Consider the following 27,437-nt stretch of genomic DNA (forward strand, 5'->3'; position numbering starts at 1 on the left):
GGCATAAATGTATAAATATTTAGAATACAATGTAAAAATACCCAAATGAATAAATGCAATATATATATATATATATATAAATAAATGAAAAAATACATTCTAAAAAAAATAAATACATGTAGAAATACATAAATATTTGTAGAAATGCATGAAATGTAAATACAGAAATAGTAAAAAGGTAAATAAATAAAGGTAAAAATGCAGAAATTCAAAAAGGTATAAATATACATAATAATAAATGCAGAAATACAGAGATAAATAAATGTAGACACACAAAGAAATATATTTAAAAAAACATTATTAGCAGAAATAAAAACTGACTTATCGAAATATCAAAGCAATTTCAGTACATTAATGATGTTTTTTAATAAGCAAAATGCTTTTTTATCTACTTAATTGTTTACCGATACATTTATTTATTCATACTTATCATTTTTGAGCTAATGAAATGTTCTCGTTGAAGGTTTGACTGATTATTTATTTCTTCATTTTGGTTAAACAGTTCCACATGTTTTTGATTTTGTCTCTCCATGCTTCATTATTTCAGCTGAATGTTGTGTTTCATTCGTTTTCAGGGTCTTTTCCACCATGAAGAAGGTCCAGTTTAAAGCGAGTAATAACACAGTGCTCAGTGATAGTTTACATTCTTCGTTCTTGGCCTTTCTCGCTGTCAGAGCTGCAGATTCTGTCGCCGGCTTGTTGTAACTTGTCTGAGGAACAATAGGTTGAGGAGTGGCGGCAGGAAGTCGGTCCTGGAGGGATACCGAGGGCCCAGTGGAGGCGGTAAAGAGGCAGCAGAAGAAGTGGAAACCTCAGAGGTGATGCTGCGACGGTTGTTGTTGAGAGTCCGGGCCCCTGAGATGAGAAACTGTTTCCCCGTCAGTTACATTTGGTTCACTCCCTGGAGTTCGATCCAGCGGCCGTTTCAAAACAGAATCACGCGGGACTTTTTCCACCCACGTCTGAGGGATGATATCATCTCGTATGGGTATAAAAAAATGACCAACCTCTGACCTGAGATGCTCCTTGGCGTGTTTGGAACATGCAGGTGGTTATTTCCCACATTTCTATCCCTCAGTCGACACGCCTGTGCAGTGTGAGGTGACCGGAACATAGAAAATTTGTTGCGTTTTTAGGGTTTGAGACATTTTCCGAATCTATGTCAAGTCCCCAGAAGTGTAAAAATAAAACTGAAGTGTGGACAGGATTTCATTAGTGTGTTAGAGAAGCAGATACCTTGAAGAAACTGAGAAGACTGAAGAAACGTAGAGTTGTTTTGTGTTTCTGGTTGTTTAATGGGCATTTGGAGCCATTTTGTGTCTTGCTGTGGTTGTTTTGTGCGTATTGAGGGTTATTTGCATCTCTTCAGGATCACTTTGGTGCCTCTTTTTACTCCTTTTGCATCTCTTTGTGATTTCTTAGCAACTTTCTGTTGCCATTTTGTGTCTATGTTGTCGTTTTGTGTTCACTTTTCACATCTTTTTAGTTACTTTGGGTCTGTGTAATCATTCTGTGTGGTTTTTAAGTTGTTTGCATCTCCTTGGGGTCACTTTGTGTCTCTTTAGGATTATTTTGTGTCTTGCTGTGGTTGTTTTGTGTCAATTTAGGGTTATTTATGTGTCTTTGGGGTCATTTTGTGTCAATTTAGGGTTATTTATGTGTCTTTGGGGTCATTTTGTGTCTCTTTAGGGTCATTTTGTAAATCTTTGAAGTCATTTTTGTGTCTGGTTTCATTTTGATGCCTCTTTGTACTGTTTTTGCATCTCTTTAGAGTTGTTTTCTGTCTTTTTGGAGTCATTTTCTGTCTATTTGTACTGCTTCTGTATCTCTTTAAAGTCATTTTATGTCTCTTTGGGGTCATTTTGTGTCTTTTTGGATTCATTTTGTATCTCTTTGGAGTCATTTTATGTCTATTTAAAGTCATTTTGTGTCTCTTTAGGCTCATTTTGTGTCTTACTCTGTTTTTTTAGGTTTATTTGCATCTCTTTGGAGTCATTTTGTGTTTCTTTGGGGTAATTTTCTGTCTCTTTAGGGTCATTTTGTGTCTCTTTGTACTCCTTTTGCATCTCTTTGGAGTCATTTTGTGTGTCTTTATGACCATCTCGTGTCTTTTTGTAATCACTTTGTGTGTAATTGTAGTCATTTTGAGTCGCTGTAGTCATTTTTTTTCTGTCTTTCAAGAGATGTTTCGCATCTCTGTGTGGTTGTTTTATGTCTCTCTTTGAAGTCGTTTTACATCCATTTATAGTAATTTTGTGTGTCTTTTGTGGTTGTTTTGCAATTATTTATAGTCATTTTGTGCCTCTATAATGATTTTGGAGCTCTTTATGATCACTTTAGACCTCTCTTAGTCATTTTGTGTCTGTTTGTGATCGTTGTATGTGTCTTACAAGTCATTTGCATCTCTGTGTGGGCATTTCTATATTTATTCGTGTTTATTGCATTGCACATGATAAGATCAAGTTAGATGCATAAAATGCTGCAGAAAAACCACAGCATAGACACTGTTTCAGAGGAAGCTGACACATTCAAACGTCATCGCCACCCATTGTCTTCCCAGCGTTTAACATGTTGAAGTGTTTATTGGAGGATGTAATCGCTCTGATTTAGACGCTGACAAGATGTGGGGGAATCTTCCTTAGCAGACAGGGTAATTCAGGGAAGTTTTTTTTGTTGCTGCGAACATGATTCATGGTTGCTGTCAGGAATGGATCTGTAAGAAAATGACTGCAGGGCGTCGTATTGTTCAACATCCGCTGAAGCATCCATGAAAAACGCAATGAATCCATGCCAAGGTGTGGCAAGGTGTGCTGTAGTCTGTAACCTACCTGAATCTGAACGTAATGGACCCCAGAGGCGTTAACATTCACAGCAGCGTGAACACAATCCTGCTGTTTGTCTCGCTGCTGTGGTTAGTGAGGTGGTGAGTTTAGCTACAGGAAATTAGCTCAGTGAGGAGCTGCCGGTAATGTTCATTTACAATCTGTAATAGACATACACCCACCCGTTAGGTTTGTTTCTCAGGAACAGGAATGGTGTGGTCCTTTTTGTGTCTCTTTTCAGTCATTCTGCATCTCTCTGTCCTCCTTTTGCAACTCTTCAGAGTCATTTTGCGTCTCTTTGGGGTCATTTTATGTCTCTTTGGGGTCATTTTATGTCTCTTTGGGGTCATTTTGCGTCTCTTTGGGGTCATTTTATGTCTCTTTGGGGTCATTTTATGTCTCTTTGGGGTCATTTTGCATCTCTTTGGGGTCATTTTATGTCTCTTTGGGGTCATTTTATGTCTCTTTGGGGTCATTTTGCGTCTCTTTGGGGTCATTTTGCGTCTCTTTGGGGTCATTTTGCGTCTCTTTAGAGTCATTTTGCGTCTCTTTAGATTTCTTTTGCATCTCTTTAGAGTCATTTTGCGTCTCTTTGGAGTCATTTTGCGTCTCTTTGGAGTCATTTTGCGTCTCTTTGGATTTCTTTTGCATCTCTTTAGAGTCATTTTTTTGTCTCTTTAGAGTCATTTTGCATCTCTTTGGAGTCATTTTGTGTCTTTTTAAAGTCATTTTGAGTCTCTGTAGAGTCCTTTTGCATCTCTTTGGAGTCATTTTGCGTCTCTGGGATGATTTTGCGTGTCTTTGAAGTCATTTTGTGTCTCTTTAGAGTCCTTTTTCATCTCTAGGGTCATTTTGCGTCTCTTTAGATTTCTTTTGTGTCTCTTTGGAGTCATTTTGCATCTTTTTGGAGTCATTTTGTGTCTATTTAGAGTCATTTTGTGTCTCTTTGGGGTCATTTTGTGTCTCGTTAGAGTCATTTTGTGTCTCTTTGGGGTCATTTTGCATCTGTCTGGATTCAGTTTGTTGTTTATTTTGTGTTTCTTTGGGATCATATTCATCTTTTGATAAGTTACAGAAAACATCTGGCATAATTGCAGAAAAACAGAATTAAAAACAGCAAAAATCATGATTTTACGGACGTTATTTGAAAGAAAATTGTGTATTTTCAGGATTTATAACTGGCAAATGACATTTTAACCTTTATTTTACAGATTTTGTGATTTGTAAAATTACAGATAACAGTTCAAGATAAATAGTTTTTTAAAATTATATGTCTGGAGTCCGATGACGTAAGCGGCTAAGATGGCAGCCTAAGCAGAGAGCTCCGTCGCGGAGGCAGCGATTTTTATCTCAAAAAGGAGTTCTAACAACCAACCCTATTTTGAATTACTGCATTTTAAGAGAGGGAGACCCAACATACAAGCTCACGATGCCGAGTCAACAACAAAAACTAACATTAAGACGCCAAGAAGGTGCGAGCAGGGAAACCACGGCTAAAGCTAGCAAGACGAGGCAGGAAGAACCTCCAACCTCTGAAGTAAGTTCTCAAGACGCTCCAAATGATCAGATGGCTAAGGATATTGCAAGCATCTACGCATTACTCAAAGAAACATCGGAGAAACAAGAAAATAAGCTGAATGCAATCCAAGCCGCAACGAGGGCAGTGGAGGCAAAATTAGCCGACATAGCAACTCGTCTAAACAATGCCGAGTCCCGAATTGACTTCCTCGAGGACGCAAACAGAGCGCTGGAGAAGAACCCCCCTGCTGCTCGCGAGGAGGTGGACATCCTGCGGGACAAACTTGACGACCTCGAAAATCGGAGCCGAAGAAACAACCTGCGCTTTGCCGGGTTCCCGGAGGGCTGCGAGGGGGCCAGCACCGTTGGATTCCTGCGTGACACACTCCCGCGACTCCTGAACATCACCCTCCCGGGCGACCTCGAGATCGAGCGGGCACACCGGAGCTTAACGAGGCGCAAACCCGACGGTCAACCCCCAAGAGTCATCATCGCTCGCTTTCTTCGCTTCCAAGATCGGGAACGAATAATGGAAGCTGCACGGAAGCTAGGCAAACTGAGCTGGGAGGGCCATCACATCATGATCTTCCCAGACTACTCCAAACTCATTACTGATAAACGGGTGGCATTTACCCCCTGCAGACGCCTGTTGCATGAGAAAAAGATTAACTTTTCCTTGCTGTTTCCTGCTGTACTGGTGTTGAAGATGGCCGATGGCAAATGTGAGTTCACAGATCCAAAAAAGGCTCTTGACTATATTCGATCTTTGTCTTAATTAGTTGTCCCTCTCTCTCCTTCTCCCCTCTTTGTAATGAAAGCTACATCAATACCATTGGCATTATCCTTAGGGTGTATTCTGTTCTCTCACCTGACAATCGGAGCTCCGGATTAATAACTGACTATTCATGCTGCTGTTTCATCTGGCAGCAGTCAGAGTCGGGGCGTGGCCATATTGATCCACAAACAGCTAGGGTTTAAATGTACAAGGGTGGATAAAGATGAGCTTGGGCGGATACTGCTTCTATTGGTGGAAATTCAAGGTCAAAATTTGATTTTAGCTAATGTCTATGCACCAAACATAGATGACCCTACCTTTTTTGGGCAATTGGAATGCAGGCTCAGTCACATGGGGGACCACCCTATCTTGATGGCGGGGGACTTCAATTTAGTTGCGGACAACATCCTGGATCGAAGCACACCCTCACACCATAACACTAGGTCAGCCTCTGTTTTCAGTCGAATGTGCCAGTCCTTCGGCCTAATAGATATCTGGAGAATTTTCAATCCTTCTGGTAGAGATTATACCTTTTACTCTACCCCACACAACACCTGGTCAAGGATCGATTACTTTCTCATGTCAAAATCAATTATATCATCGGCAGTGTCCTCCTCAATTGGTAACATACTCCTATCTGACCATGCTCCTGTGTACCTATATCTAAATCCATTTATCAGTTCCCCCAAATTTCCAAGATGGAGGTTTAATGCTAGTTTATTGAGTGAACCCAATTTTGTTAAAACCACAAGAAATCAAATTGATTTATATGTAGAGACAAACCTTCCTTCCGCCCCATCTGCTGGTGTGGCTTGGGAAGCCTTAAAAGCTTTCATCAGGGGCTTTATAATCCAATACTCTTCATATAAGAAAAAAAACGACCGGGCTAAACAGGCAGATCTGGAGCAGAAAGTTGATGTTGCAGAATCAATCTTTAAGGCTGATATGAGTCCTACAAATCTGACGCATTTAATTAGAATCAAATATGAACTTAATACTATTTTGACCCAAAAGGCTGAATTTTCCCTGTTTCGGGCAAGACAAAAACACTTTGAAGATGGGGACAAAGCGGGGAAACTTCTTGCTAGTTACATTAAACAGAAAGAAGCTTGGGCTGCCATACCAGCAATTAGGAAACAGGATAACACTTTGGTGACTAAACCCATGGAGGTTAACAACGTTTTCAAAAAATTCTACATGGAACTTTACTCCTCTGAATCACAAGCAAGTCCTCAAGAAATTAAGAACTTCCTTTTACCCCTAAAACTTCCAACTCTCTCAGACACGCAAATCGACTCTTTAGACATTCCGATCTCAATTGGAGAGATCTCAGAAGTAATCAAAAACCTCCCAACTAGCAAAGCTCCAGGCATAGATGGATTTACATCTGAGTTTTACAAAGTATTTGCCAAAGAACTCTCGCCCCTACTTTTGTGTATGTTCAATGAGGCCCTAGACAAAGGCAGCCTACCACCAACGCTAACTGAGGCTCTAATATCCCTTGTTTTAAAAAAAGACAAAGATCCGCTAGACTGTAGGAGTTATAGACCAATAAGTTTGATAAATTGTGATTGCAAGATACTAGCAAAGATCCTGGCATCAAGATTAGATAAAGTGATGAATAGCTTGATACACCCAGACCAAGTAGGTTTTATTAGAGCTCGGAACTCAGCCGATAACATCAGACGTTTAATTTATATAATGTGGACTGCCCAAAATAAACCCGTTAATTCTGACCTTTCCCCAGCTATGGCCCTCTCCCTAGACGCAGAGAAAGCGTTTGACAGGGTAGAGTGGAACTTTTTGTTTAGTGTTCTAGAAACATTTGGCCTAGGTCCAAAATTTATTGGTTGGGTCAAACTCTACAGTAATCCGCAAGCCTCGGTGTCAACTAATCGTATCATATCACCGCCCTTTAACCTATACAGAGGCACAAGACAAGGATGTCCACTGAGCCCTCTGTTATTTGCCTTGGCCTTAGAGCCTCTCGCAGCAGCGATTCGGGCAGACCCTGATTTCCCTGGCATCAAAACACACAACACTAATCATAAAATTATGCTTTATGCTGATGATGCCCTGGTCCTAGTCACGCAACCATCACGTTCCCTCCCTGCGCTCTTCAGAATCCTTAATTTGTTTTCCCATATATCTGGATACAAAGTAAATTGGCCAAAATCTGAAGCACTCCCTTTAACAGCTTCCTGCCCCAAAACATTATTCCAACCAGGACAATTCAGCTGGCCGAGGTCAGGAATTAAATATCTGGGCATCACTTTTCCACGCTCGCTGGCAGAATTGGTTCGAGTGAACTTTGAGCCCTTACTGGAAAAATTTAGATCCAACATAGCTCGATGGTCACCTCTATTTCTTTCTCTTTGGGGGAAAGTTAATATTATAAAAATGAACTGTGCCCCCAAATTTAATTACTTATTACAAGCACTCCCGTTAAAAGTTCCATTGAAGTACTTCCATCAATTTGATAAATTGTGTAACCTATTCATATGGAATGGCAAACGCCCAAGAATAAAACTTGGAAAGCTGAAGCGGCCAGTTGAACTGTGTGGACTGGGAGTCCCAGACCTGATGCTCTATCACTATGCTTTTAGCCTTCGACAGATCATTCATTGGGCCTTGCCCCCAGAGCGAGCCCCTCCTTGGTTTAGTCTTGAGAGCCCCCTGCGTGCACCGCTTCCCTTAATGCATATTATAACCATCAAACTACCACCAGATACAAAAACACATCCCATTATTTCATTCCTGCAGGAAGTTAGAAGAAAGTAGCTTTGAAGCTAAATTTCAACTCTCACCTCCACACTGATGCTTCCATATGGCTCAACCCTAAACTTTGCATTGGTAAGTCCCCCTTTTTCTGGAGACTATGGGCTTGTAATGGAATCCTTGTTCTTGGAGATCTATATGAAAAAGGAACTATTAAATCTTTCAATGAACTTAAAAACCAATACCATCTCCCACAAAGCCAATTTTGGAAATATCTGCAGCTCAGACACCTTCTAACCCAGATCTTTGGCTCAACACGCCCCCCGACTACAGGCTGGCTTGACCACATTAGAAAAATTGCTAGCGGGGGTCATGAAGCCTCCAGATTTTACTTAATGCTTTTAAAGGGTACAGGTAGGGGTCTCCCCAACCTACGCTCAGCCTGGGAAAATGACCTTGAGCTGACCTTCACTGACCAAGAATGGTCCATGATTTTACAGAATTTGAAAAAAATGTCCAGGGAGTTGAGAACAAGACTCACGCAGTTCAAACTACTGCATAGAATTTACTGGTCCTCACACAGGCTAAGCAGGGCAAAGCTCATCCAGACCCCTGAATGCTGGAGATGCCAGGCTGAGGTTGGCACACTCATACACATGCTATGGGAACGCCCCAAAATCCAGGACTTTTGGGTTGGGGTGCACCAATTTGTCCAGATAGTGGCTGGAAAAGAAATTCCCTTCTTGCCGAGATTGTTTATTTTAGGAGACCCTTCACCCCTGAAAGACCATCCACCTAACACTGCTGATTGGGTACAGACAGCCCTGATGCTGGGGCGCAAAACCATCATCTCACAGTGGAAAAATTCTTCCGCACCATCTGTCACCCACTGGCACAACCAACTAGGAAGACTAGCAGCTCTGGAACGTCTCGCGTACAGAATGCTTGACAGAACAGAGTCCTTCCACAGGAAGTGGGACTCATACCTTTTAAGAATAAAAGGATCACCTTAGAAGTTGGAGAGGCTGGACCTTGACATATTTAGGAGTTGGTTTCATCCTTACTGAATGATACTCTTGAAATCGTATAGAGTCGCCCCCCCCCCCCCTTCCCCATTTTTATTTCTATTTTTTTTTGTTTTTTTTCTTCTTTTTTTGTTTTTTTTGTTTTGATATTTGATTTATTTACTTATTTTTCATTTGTTTTTCTTTTGGCCTCTTATTAACCTTTAATGACATGTGTTGTATACATGTATGGGTTTATATATGTCAATATACAGTGCCTCCCTCTAAACTTTCACCTGGAACAAGGAGAAGACTGATCAGAGATGCAGCCAAGAGGCCCATGATCACTCTGGATGAACTGCAGAGATCTACAGCAGAGGTGGGAGAGTCTGTCCATAGGACAACAATCAGTCGTACACTGCACAAATCTGGCCTTTATGGAAGAGTGGCAAGAAGAAAGCCATTTCTCAAAGATATCCATAAAAAGTCTCGTTTGAAGTTTGCCACAAGCCACCTGGCAGACACACCAAACATGTGGACGAAGGTGCTCTGGTCAGATGAAACCAAAATCCAATTTTTTGGCCACAATGCAAAACGATATGTTTGGCGTAAAAGCAACACAGCTCATCACCCTGAACACACCATCCCCACTGTCAAACATGGTGGTGGCAGCCTCATGGTTTGGGCCTGCTTTTCTTCAGCAGGGACAGGGAAGATGGTTAAAATTGATGGGAAGATGAATGGAGCCAAATACAGGAGCATTCTGGAAGAAAACCTGTTGGAGTCTGCAAAAGTCCTGAGACTGGGACGGAGATTTATCTTCCAGCAGGACAATGACCCAAAACATAAAGCCAAATCTACAATGGAATGGTTCACAAATAAACGTATCCAGGTGTTAGAATGGCCAAGTCAAAGTCCAGACCTGAATCCAATCGAGAATCTGTGGGCAGAGCTGAAGACTGCTGTTCACAAACGCTCTCCATCCAACCTCACTGAGCTCGAGCTGTTTTGCAAGGAAGAATGGGCAAGAATTTCAGTCTCTGGATGTGCAAAACTGATAGAGACATACCCCAAGTGACTTGCAGCTGTAATTGCAGCAAAAGGTGGCTACAAAGTATTAATGCAAGGGGGCCGAATAATATTGCACGCCCCACTTTTCAGGTTTTTATTTGTTAAAAAAGTTTCAAATATCCAATAAATTTCATTCCACTTCACGATTGTGTCCCAATTGTTGTTGATTCTTGACAAAAAATTAAAATTTTATATCTTTATGTTTGAAGCCTGAAATGTGGCAAAAGGTTGAAAAGTTCAAGGGGGCCGAATACTTTCACAAGGAACTGTATATATTTGGATATGTATATCTGTGTGAGCAAGTGTATATTTGTATCTTTATATATGCATACATGTACATGTTATGGTGGGTCATTGTACGTGTTCTGGAAATTTCAATAAAAAATGTTAATCATAAAAAAATTATATGTCTATATATATACACACACACACACACACACACACACACACACAATATTTACAATGCTTTCTATCACTTCAAAGAAAAAATATGTATATTGCAGTACAGGGGCGATTCTTGGATCAGAGGTTTAGGGGTGCTGAGCACCCAGAGGTGCCCAGCCAGTCAAGATAAATTTCTTCATTGTTTTGTACGTTTTAATGCAGTTCCACTCCCACATTTGTGAAAGAAAAGCATAACACTTTTTGAAAAGGTCTGTGACTAAACCATCCAATCTGATAAAGTTTATTTAAATGCTGAATCACCGCAAAGGAGGAATGCACTGGAATCTTAAAGAAACATATTGTAGTCCTAATTTCTGGGAAAAGACGACTCATTTAGATACAGCAGCTCCTCAACATACACATAAACAGCATGTATGTTTCTGGAGTAAACCAGCCCCCTATACCAAGCACCAAAAAAACAAAAAACAAAAATGGACCTAGGACTTATTTTTTGACTTTTATTTGAAATGTGATGCACAGCATTTCTTTCCCTAGTCTGCACGCTCTCATCTCCCAGAGTCTCTCCTTGTTCTCTTCCTTTTATAGTGAAATTAAGCAAATAGTAAAGCATATAGATAATGAGTAAAATGTAATGAAGATGTTCTGTTTAGAATGAAGTCCACTGATATCTGTTAAGTGTGCTTCTGGAAAGCATTTAATGTGGGGAGAACACATAACCTCCATGACATATATGTAAAATTATATTGTGAATGAATGTTTTTCTTTGTCATCTTAACAGTTACTGTTTTGCTTGCCACTATTCTCTGTTTGTTTTCTTACCTGGTTCTTCCTGACTTTGCACTCTCTCCTCTCCTTCCCCTTTTTCGTCTCTCCCTCTTTGGACTGACAATCATACACAAATAGATTGTATTCAACTAGATGAAAAATTACATAAATATGAAAAAATACCAATAAGAATACAAATAAATAATGTCCTCTCTCTCTCTTTGTAATGTCAGTCTAAAGGCAAATAACCAAACAATGTGTTTTATATCTGATAACAGATATAAACACTGATACATTGATCCAACTTACAACATTACTCTTGATAGATAGACCATTTGATCTTACACTCTTACCTGAACCTGGCTCTTTTCTTCGAAAAAACAATCTTATGTCCATGATGAGGCTGTCTGTCTGCACACACACACAATAGGAGTTATAATGTTAATGGGCATCCGGGCAGTTAGCTAGTCAGTAGCACCTTGGCTTTAATATTAACACATGCACTGACACAACAGCTAGCTTCTCTCAGTCCAGTTCAAACAGACACTGACCACCTGTAACATTTGCTAGCAAGAAAAAACATAAGCTAACTCCTACCTAACAACATAAACAGTAACCTTTGATTAAATGCAGCAAAAATGAGGACTGGTAATGATAATAATGTGTTGGTATTGAGTGGTAGAAGTTCAAACCAGGTACTCACACCACTACGGCACATTACCTTCTGTGGGGCAGCGCTTAGCTCTGCAGGTAGCGGCTCATATGGAGGTATTTCAGGTGCAAAATGTTTGAGCACCTGTACCATTGAATTTGTAGTTGTGTACATTGAATTTGTATGTGTATCAGCAAATCTGATTTCCCACACTCTATGAGTTGTGTACTTGTAAAATAATTTCTTGTGTGTGTCGATTTTTTTTCTTCCCACAAATGCAACACAAAAATACACATTCACAAAATCGTAATTACAGGTGCACAAATCACATTTACAGGTGCACAAATCACATTTACAGGTGCACAAATCACATTTACAGGTGCACAAATCATATTTACAGGTGTACAAATCCTTCTCTACAAGTCACATATTTCAACACTCACACGCTCACATTTTGCACCTATTGTTGCAGCACACTAAGTGCAAAACATACTTGTGCACCTGTATTGTAAGAAGTGAAGTTGAAGTGAGAATTTGAATATGTGCAAATCTGAATGTGAACTTGTGCAATAAGTATGTGAAATAATTTACCATGAAAATAGCTGTGTCCTCTAACACACAAACACAAATTGCTACTTACAACCACTCGAATCCTCCCCACGAGTCACACATTCTGTTTTCTACAGGTGCAAATCAGACATCGTACTTCCGGTCCCGCTGAGATATTTGGTGCAAAACTACAAAACGATCCGATCTGTGTATAAATTCTATGCTCTGAGATTGACAGACTTTTCGGCCAGTCAGGGAGACGCTTTGCCCGCCCAGCCAATCAGAGGTTTTTATTCCATCCGAGGTCGCTTTACCGACTTCCGGGTGTGGAATTTCACGATGGAGAGAGTGTAGGCAGTTCTCGTTTTGGACGGCTGGTCTGCTCTAATCTCTATAATGCGCATTTCCCAATGACTCAAATAACTTATCCATTCCTCTTAGTATATTGAAATCAAAGCCTACACTCTCTCCATCGTGAAATTCCACACCCGGAAGTCGGTAAAGCGACCTCAGACAGAATAAAAACTTCTGATTGGCTGGGCGGGCAAAGCGTCTCCCTGACTGGCCGAAAAGTCTGTCAATCTCAGAGCATAGAATTTATACACAGATCGGATCGTTTTGTAGTTTTGCACCAAATATCTAAGCGGGACCGGAAGTACGATGTCTGATTTGCACCTGTAGAAAACAGAGAATGTGTGACTCGTGGGGAGGATTATAGTGGTTGTAAGTAGCAATTTGTGTTTGTGTGTTAGAGGACACAGCTATTTTCATGGTAAATTATTTCACATACTTATTGCACAAGTTCACATTCAGATTTGCACATATTCAAATTCTCACCTCAACTTCACTTCTTACAATACAGGTGCACAAGTATGTTTTGCACTTAGTGTGCTGCAACAATAGGTGCAAAATGTGAGCGTGTGAGTGTTGAAATATGTGACTTGTAGAGAAGGATTTGTGCACCTGTAAATGTGATTTGTGCACCTGTAAATATGATTTGTGCACCTGTAAATGTGATTTCTGCACCTGTAAATGTGATTTCTGCACCTGTAAATGTGATTTGTGCACCTGTAATTACGATTTTGTGAATGTGTATTTTTGTGTTGTATTTGTGGGAAGAAAAAAATCACAAGAAATTATTTTACAAGTACACAACTCATAGAGTGTGGGAAATCAGATTTGCTGATACACATACAAATTCAATGTACACAACTACAAATTCAGTGTTACAGGTGCTCAAACATTTTGCACCTGAAATACCTCTATAGGCTCAGAGCCGGAGTTGGGAAAGTTGAGCAGGATCAAACCATTTTGAGGCAAGATGGAGGGAGGGGGTGCTGTATTTTTGTTGTTAAAACATTACGTATCAACCAAGTACTGTATGGTTTTTTACACTTTTCTGGTTTGTTAAAAGAAGGACATGCGATACAAAAAATAAAAATAAAAATCTTTTAAATTTTAGGGGTGCTGGGATTCAATTTGGTGCTGAAGCACCCCCAAAAATGGGCTAGAAACGCCTATGTTGCAGTATTAAAAAAATGTTTTATTAAATTACAGAAAACATCTGGCATAATTGCAGAATAACAGCATTTAAATCAGCAAAAATCATGATTTTACAGACATTATTTGAAAGTATGTATGTTAAGTATTTATAAAATGATAAATAATTTTCCATTTTTAAAATGTTTTTGTTGATTGTAACTTCTTCATTTACAATATTTGACCGAGAATTGCATTTTAGCAATAGTTTACAATAATTTTATAGATAATAGGCAGGCTATTTGCCATTATACTTGAAAGAAAAATATGTTTAGTAAGGTTTTAGAAATAGTTTATTTTTAACAGATTTCCTTGTTTTGGTAAATTACAGAAAACATCTATAATTACTGCAGACAAACAGCATTTAAATCATTAAGATCAGCAAAAAAAAACATGATTCTACAGACGTCATTTGAAAGAAAAGTGCGCATTTTAAGATGTTTTATTTTACAGAAAACACTTGAAGATTGTTCCAGGAAATTGTAGGTCACTCAGGTTTCCATGCAGCTGCTGCCTCTCAGCCACATGTTGGCATCAGCAGCCTGTCGATAATCTGCTGCTTCTCTGGAAAACGATAAACTGATGCTGACGATCCGCATCTCTTCCATGGAAACCGGGAGGCGGAGGAGGAGCCACTCCGTGTCTCTGCTTACCGGGGGGAGGCCGGGGGGAGGCCGGGGGAGAGTGTGCGCCCTCGGCAGACACTCAAGCGCAAAAGACACACGGCTCATCCGCTCGCCTCCCTATTGACGTCAGTCCGGTATCACATGAACGAGCGGGGACCAATCGGCGCGCCGCTGCCGGAGAGAGCTGGCTCCTTCACACCAAGGCGAGAGGAAAAGACCGAATAAAAGGAAACCGAGCCAGTGCGCCCGGAACGACCGCAAAAAAACCCCACGGAGGAGTCGACGGGCGCCGCCGCTGGACCCCTACCCGGTTTTCTGCCGGTTCCCGGTGGCCCCAGGCTGTGGATTACTGCGTTTGGCACCGGAGCGGATCAGGCCATGGCCCTGACAGATTGAGTAGCTCGTCGGTCGGCGGTGTTGGTGCTGGTGGCGGCGGCGGAGGGGGGGAGGAAGGAAGGCGCACCGAGGAGACAATTCACGGGGAAAATGGTGGATTATTGTGGCACGAAAAGCGCGTCGGTGCTGGATTACTGAGCCGCGGCTCGTCGCGTCGGTAGGTGGGTCGGTAGGTTCCCCCTCCAGTTCGACCTTTCTGCTCTCTCTCTTTTTTTTAAACATACATGTCGGATTGTGGTGCCTGCGCTCCGTGAGCTTTTGGAAACAAGGAACTGTTGGATTACCGAGCGATGGATTTTAACGGCGGCAGCGGCAACGGCGGCGGCGGCAACGAGCTCCACAACAACCAGTTCTACCAGTGCGAGGAGAGCAAGCCGCTGCTGGGGGAGATGTCGGAGGGCAACAACAACACCAAGCTGGGCGCGGGGCCGTGCAAGAGGAGCCTCCACCACTGCAGCAGCAGCGGGATGCGCTACAAGCTGCTGCACGAGGGCGACATCCAGGTGTGCGTGGTCAAACACCCACGCACCTTCCTCAGCAAGATCCTCACCTCCAAGTTTCTGCGGAGATGGGAGCCGCACCACCTGACGCTCACCGACAGCAGCCTGACCTCCGCCACCGTGAGTAGCCTGCCCGTTATTAGGAGCGTGCGTGTGTTGGTTGGCATTCCACAGGCGGATTCGGTGTTTGTCTCGTCGTGTCTGGACGCGCGCGCTGAGATTACACACAGTCTGTTGTTGACGCAGTTTTCGGGAAGAGCCGAGGCCCCCAGACCCCCATCGAAGTCCACCTCCAGGTTAACATAAAGCCCTCAAAACTCACCTCCAGGTCCACCTAGAACCCCAAAGTCCACCTCCAGGTCCACCTAAAGCCTCCAAGTCCACCCAGAGGATCACACTATCTCAATTAGTATTATTATTTTATTTAATTTGCAGATGCTCTGATTGGTTAAATTACAGGTCATAGTTTATAAAAGCTAGTTTATAAAATGGATCATTTACTAGTTAATTGCAGATAAACAGGAAAAAATTGTAAATAATTTCTTTTTTTAAATGGGTTTTTATGGATAGTAACTTTTAAAAAAAATATCTGACAAAAATACTTTTTGCTGTATTTCAATCAAGCAAAATTCATCATTTTACTGATATTCTTTTAGTTGAAAGAAAGCTTATGTAAAGTGTTGAAAATATGGAAAATAATTTTATATATGATTAGGTTTTTTATTTTACAGATGTTTTTGCTTTTCTAAATTATAGAAAATTGTTCATAAAATTAAAGAAAAAACAATAGTAATGATTTACAAGTTAATTTTAGATAAGCATGAAAAATAGAAAATAATTTCTATTTTTAAAATGTGTTTTTGTTGATAGTAACTTCCTTTATTTTTAACAATATTTTACTGTAAAATTGGGCTATATTTTGCTTGTGTGTAAATTAGAAAAAAAAAACTATAATTTTAGTGATACCAGATACATAATATCACCATAGATTTATAATAATCATAGAGTAAAATGTTAATTTAACCATAAAGGAACCCCACAAACAGTCCAAAACTGTAAATGTATTTAAATGTCTATTTTTTTATTTAATAAATGGTAATTTCTACTTTTCTGTTCCACTAGAGGGACTTCCAAGTGTGCAAAATTACACAATTTTTACTGTATTTAATCAGAATAACGCATTGCAGATATTTGCTGTAATCTTCAATGAGAAATCATTTTAAAATAACATTTTTTTACTGTATTTAAATCATTAAAAACATATACCCATGTATTATTTATTTAGTTATTTTACAGCAAATATATATAATGGAACAATAGTTCGTATTAGCCTATTTATTTATGATTAATATGTAAATAATGACTATAAAATTACTCAATTTTTCTTTTTTTACTGTATTTAAATCAGTAAAATATATCGTTTTTTTTTGTTTTTTTTTACAAATTCTAAATTATTATAACTATTATAATATAATCCTTAAATTAACTTAAGGATTGAAAAATGGTGAATTGTTTTCTGAACTGTAACAGAATTTCTTATGAAATCATTGATAATATCTAGAATTCACAGCAAAAATATTAATGTACATGTTTAATATAAAATAATATCAGGTTCCAGCATTTTTACAGTTTTTACACATTACACTATGCCACAATATTATTTTTTTTAGCATAGAAGACAAAGAGAAGCAGCAAATCCTCAAGTCTGAGAGGCTTTAATCTGCAGATTTATGTCTTTTCTGCATGAAAAATGGCCATAAAAAGACGTAAAACGACCACAGATTATAAAAATAGTCACAGGTTAGTTTGTTTTTTTGTGGTTGATTAATTGACGTGTTAATTTTTACGGCTCTGTTATGATGAATCTAAATCCTGAAGGCTTTTAATGTTAAATATCAGTGCAGGATTTGTTTTCTTTCACTGAGCGTTGATGCTGCGTGGATGTTTTTCAAAACAAAAGCCCAGAAATGAACCTTAATGTGATTATTTTCTGCTCCGTCGGAGGGGAATCAGACCGGGTGTAATTATTAACCTTGACAGGAGCCACGGCCGCCGTAATCAATCGTAATAATTCAGCAGAATATCACCGCGCTAATAAAGGCCTTTATTTCCCCTCCTGTTATTATCAACACTTGTGACATTTAGCACAAAGCCCGGCCCGTTGTTTTATCAACACACCTGCTTAGAGGCTTTTTGGACGTCTGCCGATCACGCCCACATGAAATAAACTCAGCTGCAGCTTCCAGGATGTTATTGTTGCTCTAAAGACTCAAAGTCACCTGAGATTCAGTTATTTCCTCGTTTACAGAGCGTCATAAAGATCACTAATGTGCACCAAAGTTATTATAAATGAGAATATTTTTGAAGTTAAACCTTCAGAGAGCGTCATAAATATCAATAATATGCACCAAAGTTACTGTAAATAAGAATATTTATGAAGTTAAACCTTCACAGAGCGTCATAAATATCAATAATATGCACCAAAGTTACTGTAAATAAGAATATTTATGAAGTTAAACCTTCAGAGAGCGTCATAAATATCAATAATGTGCACCAAAGTTACTGTAAATAAGAATATTTATGAAGTTAAACCTTCACAGAGCGTCATAAAGATCAATAATATGCACCAAAGTTATTTTCTTTCAGATTATTTATGACGTTAAACCATCACAGAGCGTCATAAATATCAATAATATGCACCAAAGTTATTATAAATAAGAATATTTATGACGTTAAACCCTCACAGAGCATCATAAATATCAATAATGTGCGCCAAAGTTACTGTAAATAAGAATAACTACCAGTCTGATTGAGGTCACAGTGCAGTGTTTAATCTGTGTTGTGTTTTAATCTTGCTGTGAGTGACGACAATATGCTTTGCTACACAACCTTTCCAATTAAAATAACCATTTTTCAAGCAAAAATAATTTTTTAAATGTCCTAATTCCAGCCTCCAAAATGAAAAGATTTCTTACTTTTTTGTGCATTATGTTAGGTTAAACAGAAATATGAAGAATTTCGACTGTTTCTTCACACAAAACAAGACGTTTAAGCTTTAACAAATGTCCTGTTCTGCCCAAAGGATCCTCAGCTTATAGTCATAGAGGAGGAAACATTTTCACATTTCAAAGTGAGAATAGTGAAGAAATGTCCAAAATGTTTTGGTTCCAGCGTCTAAAATGAGAAGATTTTTTGTTTTTCTCTGTATTACATCAATTTAAACAGAAATGTTTTGATTTTTAGTGTGTTTGTACACATTTAGAGGATGTCTGAGGAGGTTTAGTTGCCGTTTTCTGCAGTTTCTGACCAAAAATTAGGGACGCAAATAAAGATAATTGTCATTGTTGGTTATTTTCTAGATTAAAGAAGATGACAAACGCCTTTATTTGTCCACAACCCAAAGATATTCAGTTTACTGGCTGGATTGGGACAGCCAGTGTGGCAACCAGAACATGCCATAAGCTTACATTTAATACAGTAAAAAGAGCAAATTGGAACCACAAGCTGAAGCTAAGTCAATATAAATTGGCATAGAAAGACTAAGGCAACATAAAATGACCACAGTGATGTACAATGAGCAAAAAGAGATGAAAAACAACCATAAAATGACAAAAAATCACCATAAAATGACAAAAATCACCATAAAATGACAAACAATCACAACAAAGTAGAGAAAGTCAATATAAAGAGACGTGTAAAGACTATACAAAGACATATAATGATCAAAAGGTGATGTAAAATAAGCACAAAGAGAAGAAAAATGACCAGAAAGCAACAAAATGAAGTCAGTAACAACTGACACAGAAAGACTATAAAGAGACATATAATGGCCATAAAGTCATGTAGAAGAGACAAAAAATGATAAGAAGGTGACTTAAAAAGACTAGAAAGAGACATAAAGTGAACATAGTGATGTAAAATCAGCACAAATTCATGAAAAACGACCATGAAGTGACAAAAAATCACCGTAAGGAGACAAAAAATTAACCACAAAGTGAAGCAAAGTCAATATAAAGTGACATAAAAAGAATATGGTGATGTAAAATGAGCAAGAGAAAAAATAATAAAGTAGAGCAAAGTGAATTCAATGGACTGCCATTAAATTACATTGAATAAAACTATTTATCTGATGATCAAAATAAATTAATTTAAAATTGGTTTATTGTTGCAGCTCCAGCAGTTTGGAAGCTTAAAATAGCATTTTAAAGCAAAAATAGTGAAAAAAACATCAATTATTTTGTAGTTAAAGCCTCTGAACTGAGGAGATTTGCAGCTTTTCTTTATTTTATATCAACATAAACTGAATATTTGGGTTTTTTAAGTGTTGCTGTACACAAAATAAGACATTTAAGACCCTTTCTATAAAGTTTTCTTGCTTTTGTAGCAAACATTACGTTGATTAATGTAAATATTATCTGTCAGATGACTGATTAGCTGCTATCTGAAGCTCTCAGCGTCCCTCAGACTGATCTGGCTCGCTGCTTCCTGGACGTTAATGTCGACTCTGGTGCCTCCCATTAGCTCGTTAGCAAACACCGTCTCATTATAAATCCACTGATTCCTGTTATTCGGTTACACTGCAGAGTTTTTGGCTCGGTTTTTACCCCTGGATGTCATCTGACCGCTTCATTAAAGCTCACCGGCCATAAAGCTGCTGATTAGCTTTATGGGACGCTGTTGGAGGCTAATAAAGACGAGCTGCATGCAAACATTTTAGACCATGATGAAGAAACCTCCAGAAATCTGCAGAATCTGACATTAAAATGGAAAATTATTTGTAGCATTCATCTTTAAGGCCAAAAATTGACCCGTTTTTAGCTAAGTTAAGTCCAGTTCCAGCCTCTAAAATGAGTTTTATGTTGGTTTAAACAGGAATATTTAGAATTTTGACCTTTTTTTGCACAAAATAAGACATGTGAGGATGTCAGAGGAGGTTTTCTAGACATTTTTCAGAGTTTTTTTTGAACAAAAGTTGTGACTGCAGCAAAGAAAATAAGACAGTTGATAGTTTTCTGTATAAATCTGTTTGTTGTTTGTCAATAAAGTGTAAGACATTGGTGGAAAAAGTCGATTTGCAGCAGAAAATAGTAGGGCTGGCCCGAATAGTGGTTTTAAGCCCTTAATATTCGTTCTGCCCCCTAATGTCTGACGGTGGAGACGGCCCGAATATTCGGATCCGTTCTTCTGGTCTCCCGGATACCAAAATTAATATTCGGATACGAACGAATATTCGGATACGAACGAATATTCGGATATTCGGGTCCAGCCCTAGAAAATAGTGAATACAAGTAAAGAAAAGTCTAGTTCCAGCCTGTAAAATGAGTTTTTCTGCCAGTTTAAACAGAAATATTTAGATTTTTGACATTTTTTTTTTTTACACAAAACAAAACATTTAAGTTTGTCTGAGAAGGTTAAATAGACATTTTTCTACAATTTTTGACCAAAAGTTGCGGCTGCAGCAGAGAAAATAACACCGCTGATTATTTTCTTGTTAGCTTAGTCGATAAGTGTCCGAGAATGGAGAAAAACGTTGATTAGCAGCAGAAAATATTCACATTTAAGAAGCTGTGAGCAGGAAATGGTGAATAAATGTCAAGAAAAGTCTAGTTTCAGCCTCTAAAATGAGTTTTATGTTAGTTTAAACAGGAATATTTAGAATTTTGACAATTGACAGACATTTTTTGACAGTTTTTTTGACCAAAAGTTGTGGCTGCGGCAGTGAAAATAACATCGATTGATTATCTCAGTGTTAGTTTGGTCGATAAAATGTCAGAAAGTAGAAAAAACTGGTGTTTCCTAAATTCCAAGATGACAAATGTCTTGTTTTGTCCACGACCCAAAAATATTCAGTTTCCGATAAAATATCCGTATGTAATAGTGAAGAAATGTCCAAAATGTTCTAGTTTGGTGCATTTTCTGTATATTTAATAAGTGCAAACAGAAATATTCAGAGTTTTTATTCAGACAAAACAAGAAATTTGAGTTGTAATCACAGTTTCCGCTGTTTTTGGCCAAATTTGAGAGATGCAAGTTAAAAAGTGTAATAAAAATGCCGTTATTGATGTTATCTGGAATAACTGATTAGTCGTTTGGTCGATAAAATGTCAGAAATAGTCACAGTCGATCGTCGTTTTTGGTTTCCAGCTGCTCCTTTGACTCCTTCTAGACGCTGAATGTTTCACCTGTGACCCGCTAACTCGGTCTGTCTGCTGCTTTTGTGGTCGGTTCTTCGCGTACGGAAGATTCTTTGAAGATTTCTGCAGCAGAAATCAAACCGGAGCCTCGCTAGAAAGCAAAGAGGAGCTTCAGATTGAGCTGAAATGGTCAGATTTAGCGTTAAAGAAATCATCAGTGAGGCTGAATTTTGTTTGTGTATCAGCAACTTGACATTTAAGATCAGCTAACAACCAGCAGCTGACTTATTTTGCTTAATGCGCACAAAACAGATGTTTTTAGCTGTAATATTCTTTAATACTTCACTGTTATTTTAAAGAACTTCCCAGTTTTGCTACTTTACAGATAATAACTAGTAAACTAATAGAAAAAGGTGTTGATTAACGTGTTAACCTCCAAAACTGTGCATAATATTTACAACAAAATTCTTTCTTGTATTAAAATCAGCAAACATCACAAATGTTTTACAGATATTTGCCATTATTTCAAAGTAAAATATTTATGTGTTTTGTGTAAAGCAACACTTAAAAAACCCAAATGTGCAGTTTTTGTTGATATAAAATAAAGAAAAGCTGCAAATCTTCTCATTTCAGAGGCTTTAGCTGGAAATTAACTGATGTTTTCTCACTATTCTTAGCTTCCAAACAACTGGAGCTGCAATAATGAACCGATTTGTTTTTGACTTTTAAATTAATCTGCAACTAGTCAGAGAATTCACCAAGAATTTAAATTTGTTCAGTATTGTTAAGATTTTTTCCTGTTTTGTTGCAAAACAATGGATTTATATATTAACTGTAAAAACAACAACAACAACAACAACAGGCCAAAACTGTACAAAATGTCTGCATCAAAAATCAGTAAAATTAAACAACTTTTTCTACTGTTTAAATCAGTAAACAGTGTAATTATTTAACAGATATCTGCAGTTATTTTAAAGAAAATGTCTGTATATTAAGGACTGAAATATGGTTGAAAAACTGTTATTTTCCATAATTTTAAATTTTGTTAAATTCCAGATAATATCAAGTAATCTTTCAGATAAAAGGTGTTAACTGTAAAATAAAAAAAAATATTTAAAACTGCTAAAAATGTAATTATCTTCTAGATAGCTTAAATAAGGAAAACTATGTCTAATCCAAATATCCAAAATTAAAAAAAAAATACATATTCTAATTCATTCCTTTAATGTGTGGTGATAAAATCACAGGTTTACTGAATTAAAAACAGCTAAAAATATATTTATTTTACAGGTAATGGCAGTTATTTTTAGTAATTTTATTTTGTATTTTTGCAGTTTTTTAACATTATAGTATTCCACATTTTTTCTGACACCTTTGCAGACAGATTTTCACCATTTTCTTACGATTTTTATTTTTTTTTTAAATTTTAGAGCATGAAAGCGTTCTGAAGGTTTCTCCAGATATGTCCAAAAAATAAAATGAAATAAACCCCGTGCACACATATCTACAGTTTCCTGAAGTGTTCTAGTTGCTGGAATTTTCTGTGAATCTTCTGTAAATTGTCTATTTTCTGTGTTTTTAGCTGCACATTTGTAGAAAATCTGGTTGAACTGTGGTTGTCTCACATGGAGAACACTTTAGATTCTTCTTTCCCTTTTCTAGACAATTTAATCCTGAATATTTGACTGTTTTGTCGCTTTCTTGTTGTTAGTTTCTGTTTGTTTTTATGGATTAACATCAAGTGAGGAAAGTTGTTCAGGTTTTCTGGTTTTATTTTGTCAGACTTTCTGCATTCGAATGCTTCGGGCCGTGGGACTAATCAGCAGATTAATCGGTGATAAAAACAATAAACCGCGGCGCTCGTTAAACGTCGTTCTTCCTCTCGGCGTTTTCGCAGCGAGCTCCGACTTCCAGCCGTGTGTTTTATTGATTGCGATTTCGAACTTTGGCCGGTCAACATCGGTGCTGAGAGACGACAGAAAACCGTCTCTGTGGAGACTCGTGTTCGGAAAAAACGAATCCTGCTCCTCTTGTCTTTCAGTTCTGGGTCTTCTCGTCACTCTGGGTGTGATTTTTTTTATTTTTTTCCCTGGAATTTCTGTTGTTGAAAATTGTTCTTCACCCCAAACAAAGCAGCTAACGTTGAAGCTTTTTTTTTTATCAGGCTTAAAATCTGCCGTTTTTGTTGATATTTTTGCAGCACGTTGAAGATATTTCCTGTAAATGGTTAATATTTAGTTTAAATGCACTTTTCTCCTTCATTTTGTGGTTATTAATCCTCCTAAATATGTTTGTCAGTAGCTCCAAGATATTATCTATTCCAAAACAATCTATAAATTTGGTATAATGAATGGCACACGGCTGAATCATCCCTTGTAAAAGTAGGTCTGAAATTTGTCCCACATGGGGACAACCAGTGTGGGAACCAGAATATGTCAGACAGTTTTATTGTTTAAGTTTGCTAAATTAGTAGCAGTTGTGGTTGGAGATAATACCACAAAGTGATGGAAAAACAGCAAAATATCACCATAAAGTGAAGCTAAGTCTGTGTAAATGGACATAGAAAGACTATAAGGTCACATAAAATGACTGCAGTGATGTAAAAATGAGCGCAGAGAAATGAAAAATGACCACAAAAGGAAGTATAAAGTGACATAAAAAAACTTTACAGACACAAAATGAGCACAAGGAGACTCAAAATGACCAGAAAGTGATAAAGAATGAGCACAAAGAGACCAAAGAAAACCACGAAATGATGCTAAGTCAATATTAAGTGATGTAAAAAGACTAGAGTGAAGCAAAATCACAATAAAGAGACATAAAATGACCACAGAATGGTGTAAAACGAGCACAAAGAGACACAAAATGACAAGAAAATTACAAAAAATCACCACAAAGTGACGCAAAATCAATAAAAAGAGACATAAATTGATCACAGTGATATAAAATGAGCACAAAAAGATAATAAAAAAAAATGAGCAGAAGGTGACTTAAAAAGACTACAAAGAGACACAAAATGACCAGAAAGAGATAAAAAATGAACACAAATTACACCAAAACCAACATAAAGAAACATGAAATAGCCGTGCAGTGATGTAAAATGTGCACAAAGAGATGAAAAATGACCACTACGACACTAAAATAACCCCAAAGTGAAGCAAAATCAATATAAAGAGACGTAAAAAGACCATAGAGTGATATAAAATGAGCACAAAGAGACACAAAATGAGAAGAAAAGGACCAAAAATCATCACAAAGACAAAAGAGAGCCACAAAGTGAAGTAAAGTCAACATAAAGAGACATAAAAAGACCATACAATGATATAAAATGAGCACAAAGCGACACAAAATGAGAAGAAAATGATCAAAAATCACCATAAAGAGGCAAAGCATCGCCACAAAGTGAAGTAAAGTCAATATAAAGAGACATAAAATGATCCTAATGATGTAAAAGAGCACAAAAAGATTAAAAAAATGACCAGAAAATTCTGTTTTTTCTGTCAGTCTGTCTGGATGAACTGTTTCGGCTCTGAGTTTGCGAGCATTAAGGTTCATCTGCGAGTTCGGAAACGGTACTTTGAAAGTTTGAAAGTTCCAAAACGAACCCGTCAGCATGAATCTGAATGCGGCCTGTTTTACATTAGCGGCTGACGTGTGATCGTGTGACCGCTCCTGTGGGCAGCGGTGGAGGAACAATGCCGGAGCAGAAAGAGCTGCAGCTCTCCAACGCCGGCCGCATAACTCAGATGACTGTGAGCGAGAAAAAGCTCCGTGAAACCCCGAGCCGCTGCCAAGACGCTTCCACGAGTCGCAGCGTTTGTCCAAGACTCAGATTCTTGCTGCAGTTTTTAAGTTCAGGACCTCAGAGTGCCGGGAGAATGAGCTGTGACTCTCTTTTCTTTAATTTGGATTTAAAAATGCTCTCCTGGTCACGTTCGGTTAAATATTAGGAAAGAAACAGCATCTCTCTGTCAGTTTTACGTCCTCTCAAGTGTTTAATTAGCAGAAAACAATCAAATGCCAAATAAAAAAAAGATTTATTTGATGGTAGAATGAGCTGAGGGAGAAAATCGGGTTCGGTTGCTTGAAGTTTTTGACTTTTTTTTTAATTGGAAATTATAACAAATTGATGCAAAACGACCACAAAATGGTGCAAAATTATCAAAGAATGACCATAAAGAGACAAAATGACCAGAAGGAACTTTAAATGACCTCAAAGAGATGCAAAATGAAAACTAACTGATGGAATATTTCCACAAAATGATGCAGAACAATCAAAAAGAGACACATTGACCATAAAGAGAAACAACATGACTAAAGAGACAAAGAATGAGCATTTAATCGACAAAAGTGACCACAAAATGATGCAAAACGATCAAAAAGGGACACAAAATGACAGCAATTTGACATATAAAGACCACAAAGTGACCATAGAGACAAAAATTACTACTAAATTAACCACAAAACGGTTCAAAATAATCAAAAAGAGACACAAAATTAGCATAGAAGGACAAAATAATGCAAAATGACCGTGACTGGACCCCGAACAGCCACAGAATGATGCCGAACAGCCAAGAAGAGACAAACTGACTACAAAATGACACAAAACAAACACAAATTGATGCAAAACTTGACACAAAATGACCATAAAGACAAGCAACATGATGCTAAATTATCAAAAAGAAACAAAAAAATGACCATAAACTGGTATGAAATGACCACAAGATGATGCAAAATTATGGAAAAGACACAAAAATGACCACAAAGTGATCAAGCAGAGACAAAACTGACAATAAACTGATGCAAAATAAACACACAATTATGCAAAATGATAAAAAAGAGATGCAAAATGACCACAGTTTGACATATAAAGACCACAAAGTGACCATAGAGACAAAAAATTACGACTAAATTAACCACAAAAAGGTTCAAAATAATCAAAAAGAGAAACAAAATTAGCATAGAGGGACAAAAATGACCATCAAGAGACACAAAATAATGCAAAATGACCATGACTGGACCCCGAACAGCCACAGAATGATGCCGAACAGCCAAGAAGAGACATAAACTGACTACAAAATGACACAAAACAAACACAAATTGATGCAAAACTTGACACAAAATAAAGAGAAGCAACATGGCCACAACATGATGCAAAATTATCAAAAAGAAACAAAACAAATGGCCATAAACTGGTGTGAAATGACCACAAGATGATGCAAAATTATGGAAAAGACACAAAAATGACCACAAAGTGATCAAGCAGAGACAAAAATGACAATAAACTGATGCAAAATAACCACAAAATTATGCAAAGTGATCGAAAAGAGACGCAAAATGACCACAAACAGACACAAAATGACTACAGTTTGACGTGTAAAGACCACAAAGTGACCATAGAGAGACAAAAATGACCACGGAAAGGTGCAGAATAATCAAAAAGAGACACAAAATAATGCAAAATGACCATGACTAGACCCCAAACAACCACAGAATGATGCCGAACAGCCAAAAAGAGACAAACTGACTACAAAATGACACAAAACAAACACAAATTGATGCAAAACTTGACACAAAATGACCATAAAGACAAGCAACATGATGCTAAATGATCAAAAAGAAACAAAAAAAATGACCATAAACTGGTATGAAATGACCACAAGATGATGCAAAATTATGGAAAAGACGCAAAAATGACCACAAAATGATCAAGCAGAGACAAAACTGACAATAAACTGATGCAAAATAACCACAAAATTATGCAAAATGATAAAAAAGAGACGCAAAATGACCACAGTTTGACATATAAAGACCACAAAGTGACCATAGAGACAAAAATGACCACAGAAAGGCGCAGAATAATCAAAAAGAGACACAAAATGAAATAAAATCGCCATGATGGGACACAAAACGATGCACAAACTAGCGCAGAATGACCACAGAACTACACAAATTGATGTGAA

At 37.9% G+C, this 27,437-nt stretch overlaps 2 protein-coding genes and 1 long non-coding RNA gene across 3 annotated transcripts in view; 2 read left to right on the forward strand and 1 right to left on the reverse strand.

Moving 5' to 3' along the window:
* The window catches only part of gan (gigaxonin), a 182,657-nt gene that overhangs the window by 32,733 nt on the left and 122,487 nt on the right, over positions 1–27,437 (forward strand). The window lies entirely within an intron of this gene.
* Positions 10,796–11,839, reverse strand: LOC127535086 (uncharacterized). The gene is made up of 4 exons (XR_007943748.1): positions 11,782–11,839; positions 11,432–11,489; positions 11,133–11,195; positions 10,796–10,889 (listed from the first exon to the last, which is right to left on the reverse strand). It is a non-coding gene; the product is annotated as an uncharacterized LOC127535086 (long non-coding RNA).
* The window catches only part of cmip (c-Maf inducing protein), an 87,014-nt gene continuing 74,098 nt past the window's right edge, over positions 14,522–27,437 (forward strand). Inside the window, exon 1 of the mRNA XM_051952039.1 lies at positions 14,522–15,460. Coding sequence (XP_051807999.1) covers positions 15,131–15,460 — 330 coding nt within the window. The 5' untranslated portion in view covers positions 14,522–15,130. The remainder of the gene's footprint in view (positions 15,461–27,437) is intronic.

This window comes from Acanthochromis polyacanthus, chromosome 8 (assembly GCF_021347895.1).
Source record: "Acanthochromis polyacanthus isolate Apoly-LR-REF ecotype Palm Island chromosome 8, KAUST_Apoly_ChrSc, whole genome shotgun sequence".
NCBI lineage: Eukaryota > Metazoa > Chordata > Actinopteri > Pomacentridae > Acanthochromis > Acanthochromis polyacanthus.